This window comes from Oreochromis niloticus, linkage group LG10 (assembly GCF_001858045.2).
Source record: "Oreochromis niloticus isolate F11D_XX linkage group LG10, O_niloticus_UMD_NMBU, whole genome shotgun sequence".
NCBI classification, from domain to species: domain Eukaryota; kingdom Metazoa; phylum Chordata; class Actinopteri; order Cichliformes; family Cichlidae; genus Oreochromis; species Oreochromis niloticus.
In genome coordinates this window covers 10,362,854-10,378,481 of record NC_031975.2, presented here as the reverse complement: position 1 = coordinate 10,378,481, position 15,628 = coordinate 10,362,854, and the positions used below count along the sequence as shown (strand labels likewise).

Below are 15,628 nucleotides of genomic sequence, written 5' to 3'. Positions count from 1 at the left end.
TTGTTTTGTCAACAATTCAGGAAGATCTTTTTCGTCTGCGTCTATGCTGTAAAAGCATAAACAGTCTAAAGAGTAGTTTGGCAGTAAGTAGGGCAGTAAATGCAGAAATTATGTTTCTGATTAAACATTGGCATTTCCCCTCAGCGGTAGCTAATGTTTCTTTGTTTTGTTTCATTTAGTTTTTTTGCAAGGCATTTCTAATCAATCTGGCCCAATTAAATAAGAGCTTGATTTTTCAGTAACACATTCGAGCTTCATCCTGAGGGTTGCTGTGTATACAAAGGGGTTTCTTTTCTCATGTGTTTTTTAGACACCTTTGTGTGGAAATCTTTACTAAGCTATGGAAACCTGAAAGTGGGATGGAAGTTTGTGTGTCATAAAGAGGACATCCGTAGCTACAAGCTAATGCTAAGACGTCACAAATTTGTGGTGACCTAAAGCATAATGTCAGCTTGTTAACATGGGAACCTTTTCCACAACAATATACAAGTAATTATATTAAAAATGCTTGAATTACTGCTTTGCAGTGAAAGACTTTCAGCAATATCTTCTTTGTTTGTGCCTCTCATTTGAGTTCCTTACCTTATTAGCTCACTCTGACCCATTTGACGCCCTACAAATGGCTTCATATAAGCTACAAATAGACTACATATATGCCCATGAAGTATGGGGAAAGAAGCAAACTAGAAATATAAATTATGGGTGAGTGTTTGATTTTTGCCTGCTGCTCTGTGTTTTGGACTCCTTTTGGACTGGAAGGATTTTACTGTGGAGCAGTTGCAGGAAGCTGAGGGCAGTTTCTGCAGTAAAACACAGACAAGGATAGCATAGCAAATGTTAAACACCAGACCCTGAATTTAAGGCAAAATGTAGCTTTTGGATCTATAAAAATATGGATTGGCATGAAAACAAAACATAAGTGATACGCTTTTAGTTTAACTGTGATCACTTTTGAAATATCAGCTGTGTGCATAGTCTCCAAATATTAAACATGCAAAGTTGAAAGTTCACATAATATTCCTTTGCTTTGTTTTAGATTAGACCCCGACCTATTTATTGGCCATGCTGATATATTGGCTGATATTAGCTATTTCCAAACATACCAGTACTGGCATTTATAAGGATTAATAAATAAAAATGTGAAAAGTAAAGAAGCGACAGGAGAAACACCCTTCAACCATATCATGAGTGTTGATGTTGTTTAGTGTAGCCATCAAAGGATAATCTGCAACTTCCCCGATGACACGTGTTTGGAGCATCACAAAAGGAACCATTTTAACCAGAGTCGGCAAGTGCATTAACAAGTAATCCACGGTTTGTTGTAATAGTACAACAAGATTTCTTTTAAACTGATTTCTCTCATAATTTTAGCAAGGACTAAAATATGGAGAATTTTAGGGAAACACGTTTATGTTTTGTGTGTCTGAAGGAAAAAAAATGTTTAAATCAGCAAAAATCTGTACCGTCAGGCTCTATTTTTAGATATCATGGAACCAGATAAAAAACCCCAAACAAAACGAAGAAAAAACCCCCTTGTGCACGGAGCCTGCTGACATCACAGCTCAGGTGTTTTCATCATGTCACGCCACCATTAACCTAAGCCTCTTGTTGTGCCTAGATGGACCATTTCTGCAGTGATACAGTTGGGAGGTGTTATTTATTAAAAGAGAAAATTGTTTCAATATCTACCAGTGCACAGAGCAGGGAAACATCTTTTAGTTCCCTTATATTCAAGAGGAGGAACACATTTCCAAGGCTGATATCTCCAAAGCTGGGCAGCTTAAAACTAGCCTTTGGTGTTAGCCATACTGTCCCTTTAAATCAGATTTAAATGCATATAAGAGCATGAATTTCAGGATATCACTGATGTAAATGATAGAGAATAACTGAATAAAATGGTCTGAGGTAAATTACGATACTAAACATGCCAGTGGGGAAATGTATGCTTTAGCATATAAAGGAGGTTGAGAATGAGATTAATCCATGGATTTCCTCTCCAGAAGTTAGCCCATCATCTTTTCATATATACCCCCTTAAGGAATGCACATAATTACATTCCTACAACAGTGTTGGTGTGCAAGTGGTTACTGGCTCAATTACCTCAGGCTGAAGTGGTGCTTAAACACCAGCTTCAAACAATTGTGTGTTCCTGTATGTTCTATAGGAACGAGAGTCTGGAAACCCAAGATAGAAAATGACTCCTTTTATGAAGAAGGAAAGGGTGTGAGCTAAAATGCAGACTTTTTTTTTTTTTTTTTTTTGCTTAGGCCAGAGACTTTTATTCTTTTTAGCAGTGAGCTGTTAAACACTGCAACACATCACTCAGATATCTCCAGTCATAGTGATTTTTTTGTCCCTGTGGGTCTCGTTTAGATGCAAAATGATGGAAGCAGCAATATCGAGTAATTTTGCCTGAGGCCACTCGGTGTAGGCTACATTTGGAGTAAGACAAACACAGACGACTGCCTGCATTAAGGACCACTAACTATAATTATAATTTGAATATAATTGATTCAGAGTTGAATTTATTTCCAGACCACGAAACCGTGGACAATTTTAATCAAGGTTAAAGGAAAGCATGAGCGTTGCTTTCCTACTGGAAAGTGTCTGAAATATAATAATTGCTCTTAATTGCTGGCTTTCGAAGAAGATGCACGGTGTACTGTCAGCCACAATAAGGGGAAAACATATGTTTTCATGTATAGATTATATGGAGACGTGTTATTAATTGGTCTGCAAGTGAAAACAGTTTCATGCTGTTTAACTGCAGCTGTCCAAAGCTCGTCTGAGTGAGTTCTTAGTTTGGTCTATAAAAGAAGCGTCTGCTCCATGTTGTTTAAGATTGCCGTATACAAAGGATGTGTGAAGAAGGTGGCTGCTGTGCGCTCTGTTTTTTCAGGCCAGGTTATCAAAAGAAGTGTCTGCTTCAGACATTTTTCTAGGTCAGAGGAGCTCGTCCTAAGCAAAAACACTTCTAAAGTGATGAAGTACACTAGCCAGGTGAAAATAATTAATTCGCTTCATGTTGTATTATTAATGTCTTTCAGCAGCACACATTAAGTCCTCACAGTAAAAACAGCATTTTTGAATGCAAGTCCTACAGAAAAAGCTAACTTTCACTGTGTTAACATTGGTGCGATTGATTGATTTGTTAAAACGGCAAGCTAACGGGGTGCCTGAGTGGCTCAGTGGACTCAGCAGGCAAACCATGTGCTGTGAGAAGGCTTCCTATAGATTGCACAGGCCCAGTTTCAAATCTGGATCCATGCTTTCATGTTGTTTACACCAACTTCTGAGCATGCCATCCAAATGTTGTAGCAGAAATCAAGACTCATCAGATGGGACGTTGTTCCAGTGTTCCACTGTTGAGTTTCAGTGAGTCTGTGTGGACGGTACCCTCAGTTTCCTGTTCTTAGTTGACACGAGCGGTGCCCAGTGTGGTCTTCTGCTGCTGTCCATCTACTTCAAGGTTCGATTTGCTTTGTGTTTAGAGATGTTCTTCTACTTATCTTTGTTGTAACAAGTAGTTATCTAAGTTACTGTTGCCTTCCTATCAGCTCCAAGCAGTCTGTCCTTTCTCCTCTGACCTCTGACTTCAACAAGGCGTTTTTGCTCAGAGAGCTGTCGCTCACTATTTGAACCTCTTGTTTTTTTCTCTATAAACCCTACAGATGGCTGTGTGGGGAAAATCCCAGTAGATCAGCAGTTTCTGAAATACTCAGACCAGCCCGTCTGGCACTAACAAGCATGCTATGTTCAAAGTCACTTAAATCGCCTTTTTTCTTCATTCTGATGCTCGGGTTAAACTTGAGCAGGTCGTCGAGCAGCTGAACAGGTGTGTCATTGAGTTAATGCGTGCCCTGCAGTTTTTGCTCAGGAGTTTTGTCTGTTTTCACAGGATTTGGCTTTTCTTTAATTGAACTGAGGAGGTGGTGGACAGCGGGACCGTGCTAAGTTTTTCTAAAAGAGCGTTCAGAAAGGAGGGCGCGGATGGGACTTAAAAGACTTCAGAAAGGGCCTGGTTGGCAGAAGGAGTGAGTATGGACAACCTTTCTGATTTCGGAGGCCCCTGTCCGTCTGGCCACAGGGAATGGGAGTGAGTATGAAATAAAGTTACCTTCATTTTGATTTCTTTATTTAGTTCATGCTTCATAACCAACACTGTAGTGGTACACACAATATACCATTCAAATAATCGTGAAAGTTTTCATGTATATATGATGAGTTCAAAGAAATCTGGTATATCTTTTTAGACATTACCATTTAGCAAGGTTTTTCATAGTCTTTCATTGTGAGCATACATGCACAAAACACATTTGAGAAATGTATAAAGATAAACTGCATAACAAACATGTAGTAAATGTTGGATTTTAACAATGAAGAACATATCTGTCTTGAATGACCCTCAATTTGAGTTGTGTGAGGAGCGTGCTGTTCAATATTCAGGCAGTTCTTAGAACATCATCTGCAATGCAAAGCAAAAAAAACCCTTTTACACAAATGTGATCAAAGCACTTACATCCATCAAGAGTAATGAAGCATTTTATGAATCACTGTGGGACTATATTAATATTGATCCAGTACCACAGGAATAATAAGTTACACTCATGCAGAGTTGTGCAGTCATAACTTCAGTGTTATGATTGCACAACTTTTCTTTTTGTAATACCTGCTGTGTCTGTGATGTACAAGCCGGTCACTTCTTTTGACATTTTAAAGATAACGCCCAAGTTACAGCCTATCACATGATACTCACATGGCAATGAATATAAGCAGGTCATAGTCAGTGTAATCATGTAAAAACATTCTTATTTCAGTCTGTAAGAGAAAAATGCTCTTCGGGAAAGTTGTTTTTTAATGTTATTTCACGTATAATTCACTGTTGGCTCACAGAAGCTTTGTTACAGCCTCACTCTTTGGGTCACAGTCAGGAAATAGTGAGAAAGATGGAATTTTCAAAATAAGTTAGTTTAAAAATAAACTGAAATCTGCTCTGAAAAATTGCTACTGGCCATACCCGGGTCAAAGTCATGCGCTGACAAGGTTGATTACATATAACACAATTTTTTATGACTGATTATCTCCGTTGCTGCTGATTAACCAGTTACACTCGATAAAAATAAACTCCTGCTGCTGTGTTCTCAGGTAGTAAATATCCTGTTACGACCAGGAGTAATGCGTAAGAAAAAAGATATGGACGTGACTCGTGACTTGTCTGCCTTTAGACATCCAACCACGTGAGCCTCTGAGTATAAACCAATAATACAAATATGGAGTAGGTCACTTACAAGTCACAGTGACCTGTTAAACATGGGAGAAGACCAGAGGCTTCAAATGCGGTTACCTCTAACATAATCACAGCATTAGTAGTGGTTGGTCCACACATTGTCTCTGGTAATTTCTTGAGATTGACAATTAAATGGGCTTTTTTTTTTTTAATACAACATATTGTACCATCTCACAGAGGGTAGTGCAGGACTACAATACAAAATAAACAATGGCTACATTGCTTTTATCTGCTTTACTTGTGAATCCTGGATGATTGAGTCATTGTTGAGGTTGTTAGTGAAAACTGCTCTCGTACTAGGACAGCTCAAAAGTCTTGCTGTGAAAACTGTTTGTTATATTGTTCAAAAGACAAAAATATGACCTGCTCTCGTTATATTATCACTGACACGTGTTTGATGACGTCAAAGGAACTTCTTCCTAACGTGTATCCTTCTTTTTCAAGCACCAATAGCTGCATGGACGATTTAATGGATGAAGATGAGAAGGACAGGGCAAAAAGGTACTGACGTCTGTGCATACTGGGCAAACACTTCATGTATAGTATCACACATTTATTACTATTTACATAAATGGGAATGGCAATGGAAAACAGATTATTGGTTGTAGGTCACTTTAAAAGAAACTGGACTGGACATAATAAATGAAGAAATTCATTTCATTTTCTGTGACATTATGGTTAATCTGGGTCTCTTTTGGCTCATTTTTGTATTTTAAACACTTACAAATACTGGTGTCTAAAAGCGACTGAGTTCTTAAAGTTCACAAAGGTTTGACTCCAGATTTACGTATCACTTCTTATCTGAAAAATTCCTATGGACACTCTAGGACATGGTGTCAGAAGATATCAAATTCAACCACCGGGCTAAGTTGGTAGAATAACCAGCCTTCTCTTTTTAAAAAAATGTAAATTCTGTATGATTAAATCCATGTTTAATTAATTTTTTCATGCCCTATTTTTATAACAAAGTACCCACAGATTAGAATATATTCAGGCTCTGCTTACATTTTCAGCACCATGCCGCTGTTACATTTACCTTTCTTGTTCTCCTAGTTTTCTTTTTTCCTTATTCCGAAATGTCTTAGGTTTTGTATCTTCCGTGTAAACAGGATAGCTGAACTAAAGTCACTTAATTTTCACTTGCAATAACTGCTCTGTTTTAGGGCATCCCGTAACAAATCAGAAAAGAAAAGAAGAGACCAATTCAATGTGCTCATCAAAGAGCTGTGCACCATGCTGCAGGGTCAGGGCCATCCGCGCAAGATGGACAAGTCCACCATATTGCAGAGGACCATCGACTTTTTGCAGAAACAGAAAGGTACGGGCTTTTATGTAGTCTTTCTATTTCTATAGTATTTCTGTTTAGTTTTGTTAATTTAATAGACTTATTTCTAACATTTTCTCCGCCCTTTTCTCTTTTCCAGACATCACTGCACAGAACGACACCTGCGATGTGAGGCAGGACTGGAAGCCTTCGTTTCTCAGTAATGAGGAGTTCACTCAGCTAATGCTGGAGGTAAATTTCAGGAGGATGTCTTTGAAGATCAGCTGTTATTTAATTCTGCCATTAGGTAATATTAATAAACGCAAAGGCAAAGCTACATCCTCTCTAAAATGATGATTTTTATTTTAAGTGCATACATTTATAGTTTGCTATAAAATCAGCAGTGAAGACATGAGGTCTCTTTAGGCAATGTGCGAAAGCAAAGTAAATATCAGCACGTTAACACGTCAGCATAATGTGCTGATGGGTTAATTAAGACCCGATGAGACATTGTGCAATTACGGTGCAATTTTTCAACATGCTGTAATACAGTAATATAATTGTGGTAACTTCCTCCCTCTTGCAGGCCCTAGATGGTTTCTTGGTTGCATTAACTACAGATGGTAACATCATATACGTGTCTGACAGTGTTTCCTCACTTATTGGCCATTTACCGGTAAGTAAGAGGGCCTTAATCAAATTCATGCAACCATCAAAGCTCTGAATTGTCACTTAAGCATAGCAGTGATTTAGACAACATTAGATTTCACTTCACCATATCTGGTCCTCGTTTTATTTTTGTTGCCATAACAGTGAAATTAGACTTTGAGTGTATGAACTGTGACAACAGAAAAAAGCTCTGTTTTGTTGCTTTATCTGATGCAGATTGCCATTGTGACTCCCATTAAGACTGTTGTGTAAGATATCACTTGTTGAAATGGTGCCAGGAAGACTGACTGCCGTTCATCTGTCTTTTTTGCACCAGTCAGATATGGTGGACCAAAATATCTTGAATTTCCTCCCGGAGCGGGAGCACGGGGAGGTGTATAAGCTGCTATCATCCCACATGCTGATGACTGACCCCATTGCTGCTGACTTCCTTGACAGTGAGTATCCCGCTGAGCGGGCTCTCTGCACACACTGTGTCTGGGTCATCGTGTTGAAACACAGCGGAAGTAGAAAGGTTAAAGCCTGTAGACTGTCTCCCACTTTGGGAGATCAAAATGCTGTGGACAGAACAGTCAACGTTGGTGTAATTCTCCACTAAAAATCAGCTGAAAAAGTTATTTTGGCTCAAGAATCTTCTTTCTTTGTTTGAAGTGCAAAAACTACACTTGACTGTTGTTTTCTGTCTTGTAACAAAGACTGTTTGGACTGAAGCTGAGATACAGAAGCTAGTCGAATTACGGTCTGCAGGTTATTGGATTGCTGATTAGTGTGTATCTATGATTAGACTTTTTGCTAATAATAGGAGCTAGCTTAGTATCATAGTTAAGACTTTAAATCACTGTTATGTTAGCACAGTAATCCAAAGCAATGTAGTATGGGAGGCTCAAGACACTGACCTTAATCCTGTGTTACTATTGGACTTTTCTGGGGAAGAGAGAGGGCGAGTCGCAGAGTCTCGGCCTATCTTTAGAGACCTAAATAGCAAACTGTCACAAAGCCAAGTCTGCAGTAAACAACATCCTTTGAGCACGTCCATCATTTGTTTTTTACCAGTAAAAAGGATTACACTTTATTACTTTGCTATGCAAAGGTAAGTTTATTTTACACTGTCCTAGTGCAGGAAATAAAGCAGCCTCTTCTATTGGTGCCTGTCGGCATTTTGACTCTTTGGTTTTTCTGTGTCAAAAATACCACTGAGAAGCACCTCATTCACAGCTTTTATAATGATGCATGTAAACTTCATTATGTTCAGGGTGTAACCATGACAATATCTGCTTTTTAGGTGAGGCACATATTGAATTTTGCTGTCATCTAGCTAGAGGTAACATGAACCCAAAAGAGCCACCTGTATACGAGTATGTCAAGTTTGTTGGAGATTTCAAGTTTCACAACCATGGTAAGGATTTGTTTTCTTTTTTAAAAAATACATTTAGAAAAAACGAAACAAAAATGCACATACATATGTACATGTTCCTGGTCACACAGTGCCTACGTCTTCTTGTAATGGGCTCGAGTTGACGTTACCAAGGAGTCTGCAGTCATCTCTGGAGGAGCAGGTCTGCCTCATTGCTACCGTGCGATTAGTCACTCCGCAGTTTCTGAAGGTAAAACCAGCTTGAATATTAAATCTTGTTCCTTTGTTTCTCTGCTTGTGACTCCATAGAGTAGCACTTTACACATTTGCCTAACAAGAAAAAAACCAGGGGGTGGGGGGTGCAAATCCCATGTGGGTTGCGTTAGGAAATCAAATATGTGGCGCTACCTGCTGTGGCATCATCATGTGAATAAGGCAGCAGCCTGACGGCGCTTCTGTTGCTTTGTTTCTCTGCTTGTGTTGCTGTGTGTGCCGTCGCTATATCACTCAGGGGCTAAAATGTGGCACTAAAAGCCGTTTCGGTCCATGCGGCAATAGTGAGTTTGGATCAGTCGCACAATGAGGTCTGAGAGGTGACACACTTCAGCATACACTGATTCCATCGTGGCGCGCACACTCTGGAAAACTTCTCGCGGCAAATAGGTTCAGTGTGGCACACTGTGTACTTGCCAACTTGTTACATCATGAGGATACGCCGTGATCCCTAAAGGGCCCTCTGAGTTGAAATCTGGCCACTTGTCAAGTTACAGAAGGGAATTAAAGTCGCACTCTTGTAATTTTTTGTGAGATCAGCTCAGATTTTATACTTACCCCTACTCTTTCCGAGCATCCCAAAGGAAATCTATAAAATGGCACATTTCCAACGATGGTTCGTTGAAGACTGACTTATTTTACATATTGGCATTTAATTAGAGTGCAGTTTATATGTACAGGATGGTCACTTGCTATCAAAAGCCAAAAAGCTTAGAGAAAAAAAAACCTCGCCTGATCTATTGCACAGACTTCAGCTCTGCCGAGTAGTTATTCCAAATTGGAAAAACACGCTGATTACACTGATTGGTCAGATGGGATGACTGGAACAATATCTACTGGGCCAAATGACATGGAAAGATTTTTTTCCTTTTTTCAGTCTCAAGATGAATCCTTTGTAAACAGTAGGCATCAGTTTTTCAAATGTAGGGAATACAACATTCCCCTGTTCTTTTCAAAGGTGCATTGTTCTCATTTTCCGTAGAGGGCACAGCATTTTAACTGTGACACACAAGTGTTAATAAACACGTTGGCATTATCCTGGGCAATATGTAAAGCGATAGACATAGCAACTGTGTCTTTGGTTTGTGGTCTAGCATTATGGCTGTTGCCACGTTGTCTGTTAGTAATCCTTGTTTGGAAAAAGCATCCATCGTGTACATGGGTATTGCACAAGCACAGACGCCTGCTTGTTAGTAAGTAACATACTAATAAAACACTTTACTTTCATTCAGCAGAGCTGGAGCACAGACTCTTTGGATCACTAACCACACAAGAAGCCATACTGTTTGTCAGATAATTTTATTAACATGTTCCAAAATGCGCACAACAAACGTAAAATTAGCTAAGGCGACACCTTGGAGACTGCTAGTATCCTAGTTACCATGATGACACACAACATTAAACCTTTAATATAAAAATTATAGAGTAATAAAAAGAAATCATCCTCTTTACAGTTATTATGGAAAAATTAGCCAGAGACTAAAACACTTTTCTGTACCTCCTCTTCTCTAACATTGGAATCTAAAGGGACTGACTCGCTTTTGTTGACAGCCTCAAGTGGCCATTTGAGGAACTGCAGCTTTTTGCACATGCTCGGTCCCTCTAAGCAGATTCTTAATGTGTAATAATCTTTTTGTGTTAAGTTTCATCATGCACTGTACCAACTCTGATATTAAAAACTATGACTATATACAGGACATACTGTACATAAAACACGATCATGCCTTGCTTCCCTGTGAAATATTAGTGGGGACCTTCCTCAGTCTTTTTGTTTTTGTTTAGGATTTGTGTAACGTGGAAGATCCCTGTGATGAATTCACCTCCAGACACAGCCTTGAATGGAAGTTTCTGTTTTTAGATCACAGGTAAAATATTTGTATTATCCTGACAGCTACCAGTCTATACATAGAAAAAGTATTTCTTGCATGTTTATTGCCGTGTGTGTGTGTGTGTGTGTGTGTGTGTGTGTGTGTGTGTGTGTGTTTCAGAGCCTCGCCAATCATAGGCTATTTACCCTTCGAGGTTCTTGGAACTTCTGGCTATGATTACTATCATGTGGATGACTTGGAGCTCATAGCCCAATGTCACAAGCAATGTAAGCTACTTTTCTATTGCTTTTTTTCCTACCAGTCTTCATGATCACTGTATCAAGGGCAAATGTACAAATTGACAGAAATGTCAAAGCACTCATGTGGACTTTCTTTCTTCTCTCCTTAGTAATGCAGTTTGGAAAAGGTAAATCCTGCTATTATCGATTCCTGACCAAAGGTCAGCAGTGGATTTGGTTGCAGACTCACTACTACATTACTTACCACCAGTGGAACTCCAAACCCGAGTTCATTGTCTGCACTCACACTGTTGTCAGGTAAGCCTGGTTTCTTCTTTCTGTGTGTGTGTGTGTGTGTGTGTGTGTGTGTGTGTGTGTGTGTGTACACATTTCCTCTGTCTTTGGGTAAGGGGTGTATCGATCTAGCCTCCCTTAATACTGCATTTTCTGTTGTCCCTCAGCTATGCTGAAGTGCGAGCTGAAAGAAGGAGAGCGTTTGGTCTTGAAGATCTGTCGCCACCTGAGATAGCCCCCTCCTCTGTAAAGGTAACTCGGACACATACTGCACAGCGTGTGACATTTACAAGGTCAGCTTCAAACTTGACCCTCCATGTTGAACATTACTGTGTTCCAGGCTCAAGAGCTCTATCTGGACATCTGCTCCACAATGGACGCTCCACGGGACAGAAACAGCGGTGCACGTTCGGTGTCCTCCCACAGCTCCCGGAAGTCCTCCCACACAGCGCTGTCAGACTCTGCATGTGAGTCATCCTCTGCTCCCCAAAGTGCTAACTCACTCAACAGTAGGTCATTATTTACAGAAATCCTGCTCCTGTGTATGGGTGGAAAATCTGTTATTGGGGATTGTAGGCAGCAAAATAATGTGAGTCTAGTGATAACCCTCTGTCCCTGGGTTTGACATTTTCATTAGTAATGGAAATGGAAGATCAATTTTTAGTTTCCAGAAGAATCCCACACTCGATCCTTATTTTTTATGTAATCTTTGTGATCACTAATAAAACTCCAGACGTTGTCACTACACCCACCTCGGTGTATGTGGGTGATGATGCATCTGTGAAAGGTTTCCAAGGCTTACTTTAGCCTGCCCTATTTGTTTGAGCCCCCATTCTCACCGACTTGCTGCGCTTCCACCCACCGCCTAGTATGCCAAAACATTTCCATCTGCATATTTATGAAGAATTCACCAGTGGCAGCTTCATTACAGTTGTAGTTTTTGCAAAGTAAAACAGTGTTCCAGTCTTTCCTTAGCCCACACGTATATTAAACTTTGCTACAATGAAAAACCATTTGTGGTAGAATGAGAGAGTAATCACAGATTCCAAATCAGCAGTTTGCTACACAAAGAAGTTTTGGCTTTCTCTCAGAGAGGCTATAGTTTCTCTGTTTAGGGAAAAAATGCATAAAGGTCTCCCTTTTAAAATCGCATAAGGCCATTTTTGTTTGGGGAACTTATTTTAGAAATCAAAGTCTGTTGATAGGTCTTGTGGGAGTGTGGCTACAGTGTGGAAAATGTTGTATGAAGGCTTAACTGTTCTGCAGAAATTAGACATTAAAATTATCTTTTTTTTTCTTTCTTTCTTTCTTTTTTTTTGTTTACCTCGAATGTTGACACAGGCTTTATTTTTATCCTAAAGTCATAAGCAATTGTTTGGGCACCAATTTCCTTGTAGAACTGTTCTAAATAACTTTGCAGGGCGGGTCAGGATTTATTATTTCACGCCAAAAAAAATTACTGAGTGTCTGCAGATGAAGCCTAATACCTGTAAATGTTTCACTGACACAACGATTATCCCACTCGTGAAATGAGTATAAACGCAAGACGGTAATTCACTCAGTTGTCGCAGTTACAAGTGTTCACATTAGTTCACATGATTATGACCAAACCCGGCCGAGTTGTTTAGAGGTGACCTGTCTCTGCCCTGCAGCAGCAAACTCCTACACAGAAGCCTGCACACCATCGTGGCAGTCTGCTTCCATTGGGCCTGAAAAAACATCTGCCAGATTCCAGCCAAGCAGTTCAAAGGTCAGTTTACACAATGTTTACATGTATCTCTTTGTCTTTGGAGATAAAAATGGTTTGCGAGAAACAAGCGTGCACAGATAACACATTAATTTCTCATAAATTGTGTTACATAAAACGACTTTTCCCATTTTTTTCCCCCTGTAGAATTTGGCACAAAGACAAAATTCCTTTGACCTTGTTTCCCCAATGAGCCTCCCCCTTTCTCCTACCTGCAGCAAGCACTCCGCAATGGTTAGTGTTTAGACTTCCTCTCCAGCCTGTTGCCTTCTGACTTTCTGTTTGTGTACAATGTCTTACTGTTACTGCTGGATGTGTTTATTTCACCTGCTGGTTGTGCACGGTTTAATAAAAAAATGAAGAGTTATTGTGTATTTCTCCCAGAAATCATTCATCCGTGTTACATTTGAACTGTAGAATCAATATTGCACAAAAGGTTGGAAGATTGGTGTGCTTTCCACCGTAACAGGAATAAACCATTACATGACTCACGCTACTTGATTATAGCCACATTTGTCCGTTTCCCTGAAAAAGCACAAAAGTGTTCTTACGTCCCTTTCACCTGCTCTCTCTATCCAGCAACAGCAACCACAGCAGCAGCAGCAGCAGCAGCAGCAGTCCTCCATGTATCAGCTGCAGCAGCCGCAGCTCGGTGTCATGAACCAGCTGAAGGAACAGCTGGAAGAGAGGACGCGCATTCTGCAAGCTGACATTAAGACACAACAGCAGGAGCTGCACGACATTAAGGAGAAGCTTCATCTTGCTAACCTACAGGTAGTGTTCCCACACTTTCAAATGAAGAGACTGCAGCGATCGTTTATTCAGCCGCGAGTGAATCTTGAGCTCTTAACACGACACAGGTGGAGTGTTTTTGTTCTGTATTGGCAAAATGGGCAGCCTTAAATTCAGAAATAAATGCTCATTACGTCCAGATCAGCTGTTGAGAAAAGTCGACCTACATTACCTATAATAGCCAGTAATGGATAAAAGGCTCCATCTAGAGGCCAAGACGAAAGACTGATTCCAGTGATTGTCTCTTTGTTTTGTGCTTACCTTCTGGGTGTGCAGGCAACATGAGATGAGCTGTAATTTGAAGCATAAACATGCCACACATCAACATGTAACTAATCTGAATTGAACCTTAAACGATCCCCCTATACGTGTCAGAATTACAGCACCCTGACAATGCCCCGTCTTGCAGAAAGAGACAAGTGATCTAGCCTGCGCCACAGTTTGCTACCTCTCGATCAAGTTTTGTGAAATTCAGCTTCTTTTTCTTCCCTTGTGTAATCCTGCCTACATACAAGTAAACAACAAGTAATTTTCCAGTACATCCGTCCATCAATCATGTGGGTGCTGAGGTGTATTCCACCTGTCATGGGACAAGGTTAGAGGTTATGGAAATCAATAAGTTGTCTCTTTTTAAAAAGAATTAATTCAACTTTTCTATTTCTGTGTGTGTTAGATGTTGTTACAGCAGCCTGTCAACAATGACTTTAGTCAGGCCCAGCAGCAGCAGCAGCAGCAGCAGCAGCCTCAGCAGCAACAGCAGGGCCCGGGAAGGCCTGCCCAGCAGAGTCAGTCTGGGGTCATCAGACAGCTGTCGGGCCACCCTAAACCAGTCTGCGGGGCTCACAGTTCATCCCCACACTCGCTCCTGAGAGAAAACAGCTCACCTTCAACGCAGGTACATCGCTGTGCAAGAGAGAAATCCAAACTTGAAACCAGAAACACAACCAGCTGGAAGCTATCCTCTTAAGTAGTTTTTATTGAAACCTCGTTTGAGTTGACAGTTGCTGTAAAGTGTCTCTGTCACTGTAGGTCCAGCCGAGGGTTTCCCGGAGTGGGCAGGCTCAGTCAGTGAGTTTGCCAGTGCAGACAAACACGAGTCTGACGATGCCCTTCTACAGCAACCCCATGATGTTCTCTCAGACCAACACGAGGCCTCAGCAAGATGCAAACCAAAGACACCCAGACAACCAGTTCAGCCAAGATGGACAACTACGGTAAGAGCCCTGAGAAACACTCATAGTACTCAGAACTCCAGGTGTTAATATCAGTATGGCAGGTGATGATGAAACGGTATATTTTAGGAATAACATTCACTTTATGTTTACCTCTTCATGTTCTCCAAACTCTAACCCTGATATGTTTCTTTTCCTACAGAATGCTTCTCAACCAACCAATGCAGACTCTGGTTCCCACCAGCGTCTCCTCGCAGCCTTCCCAGTGCAACATGGGCATCTCCCCATCGATGTGAGTCCTCTCACTGTGCAGATGTCTTTATTTGTGGCGTTATGTTATGTTGTGTCTAACCTCTTCATCGTGTGCCACATGCAGATACACCTTGGAGCAGCAGATCCTCGCCCCCTCATTCCCCATGCAACAGGTCAACTGCAATGCCGTCCTCGTGCCCTCGCCGGTCTTCACGTCTCCGATAATGATCCCACACAACAGCTTCATCACGCACCAGTCCCAGTCAGCCTACCACTCGCAGCCTCAGGCCTCTCAGCACTCCCTGCAGCTCCAGCAGCCACAGCAGTTCTTTCAGGTACGCTGCAGCAACATGAGTCAGCATGTCGTCCTGAGCCTCTTACATGGATTTTTAGACTAAAAGGCAGTTTGGCAAGGATTGCTGCATAATGCTGTTTAATATAAATAACCAAGGCTTTCTATTTATTTATGATCTTTTT

General features: G+C 40.7%; 1 protein-coding gene across 7 annotated transcripts in view; it reads left to right on the top strand.

Moving 5' to 3' along the window:
* The window catches only part of npas2 (neuronal PAS domain protein 2), a 41,177-nt gene that overhangs the window by 22,282 nt on the left and 3,267 nt on the right, over nucleotides 1–15,628 (top strand). For 2 of the 7 annotated variants that reach the window (XM_013265079.3, XM_013265078.3), the window contains exons 2-21: nucleotides 3,899–4,096; nucleotides 5,732–5,788; nucleotides 6,451–6,605; nucleotides 6,712–6,803; nucleotides 7,138–7,227; nucleotides 7,537–7,657; nucleotides 8,503–8,616; nucleotides 8,706–8,824; nucleotides 10,630–10,712; nucleotides 10,836–10,942; nucleotides 11,065–11,212; nucleotides 11,356–11,440; nucleotides 11,529–11,697; nucleotides 12,841–12,938; nucleotides 13,083–13,169; nucleotides 13,515–13,709; nucleotides 14,401–14,622; nucleotides 14,757–14,941; nucleotides 15,102–15,191; nucleotides 15,276–15,486. In XM_013265079.3, the coding sequence (XP_013120533.1) occupies nucleotides 4,041–4,096; nucleotides 5,732–5,788; nucleotides 6,451–6,605; nucleotides 6,712–6,803; nucleotides 7,138–7,227; nucleotides 7,537–7,657; nucleotides 8,503–8,616; nucleotides 8,706–8,824; nucleotides 10,630–10,712; nucleotides 10,836–10,942; nucleotides 11,065–11,212; nucleotides 11,356–11,440; nucleotides 11,529–11,697; nucleotides 12,841–12,938; nucleotides 13,083–13,169; nucleotides 13,515–13,709; nucleotides 14,401–14,622; nucleotides 14,757–14,941; nucleotides 15,102–15,191; nucleotides 15,276–15,486 (2,484 nt within the window). In that variant the 5' untranslated portion in view covers nucleotides 3,899–4,040. The remainder of the gene's footprint in view (nucleotides 1–3,898; nucleotides 4,097–5,731; nucleotides 5,789–6,450; nucleotides 6,606–6,711; nucleotides 6,804–7,137; nucleotides 7,228–7,536; nucleotides 7,658–8,502; nucleotides 8,617–8,705; nucleotides 8,825–10,629; nucleotides 10,713–10,835; nucleotides 10,943–11,064; nucleotides 11,213–11,355; nucleotides 11,441–11,528; nucleotides 11,698–12,840; nucleotides 12,939–13,082; nucleotides 13,170–13,514; nucleotides 13,710–14,400; nucleotides 14,623–14,756; nucleotides 14,942–15,101; nucleotides 15,192–15,275; nucleotides 15,487–15,628) is intronic. The other 5 variants (XM_025911019.1, XM_005471971.4, XM_013265080.3 and 2 more) reach the window with 5 other exon arrangements.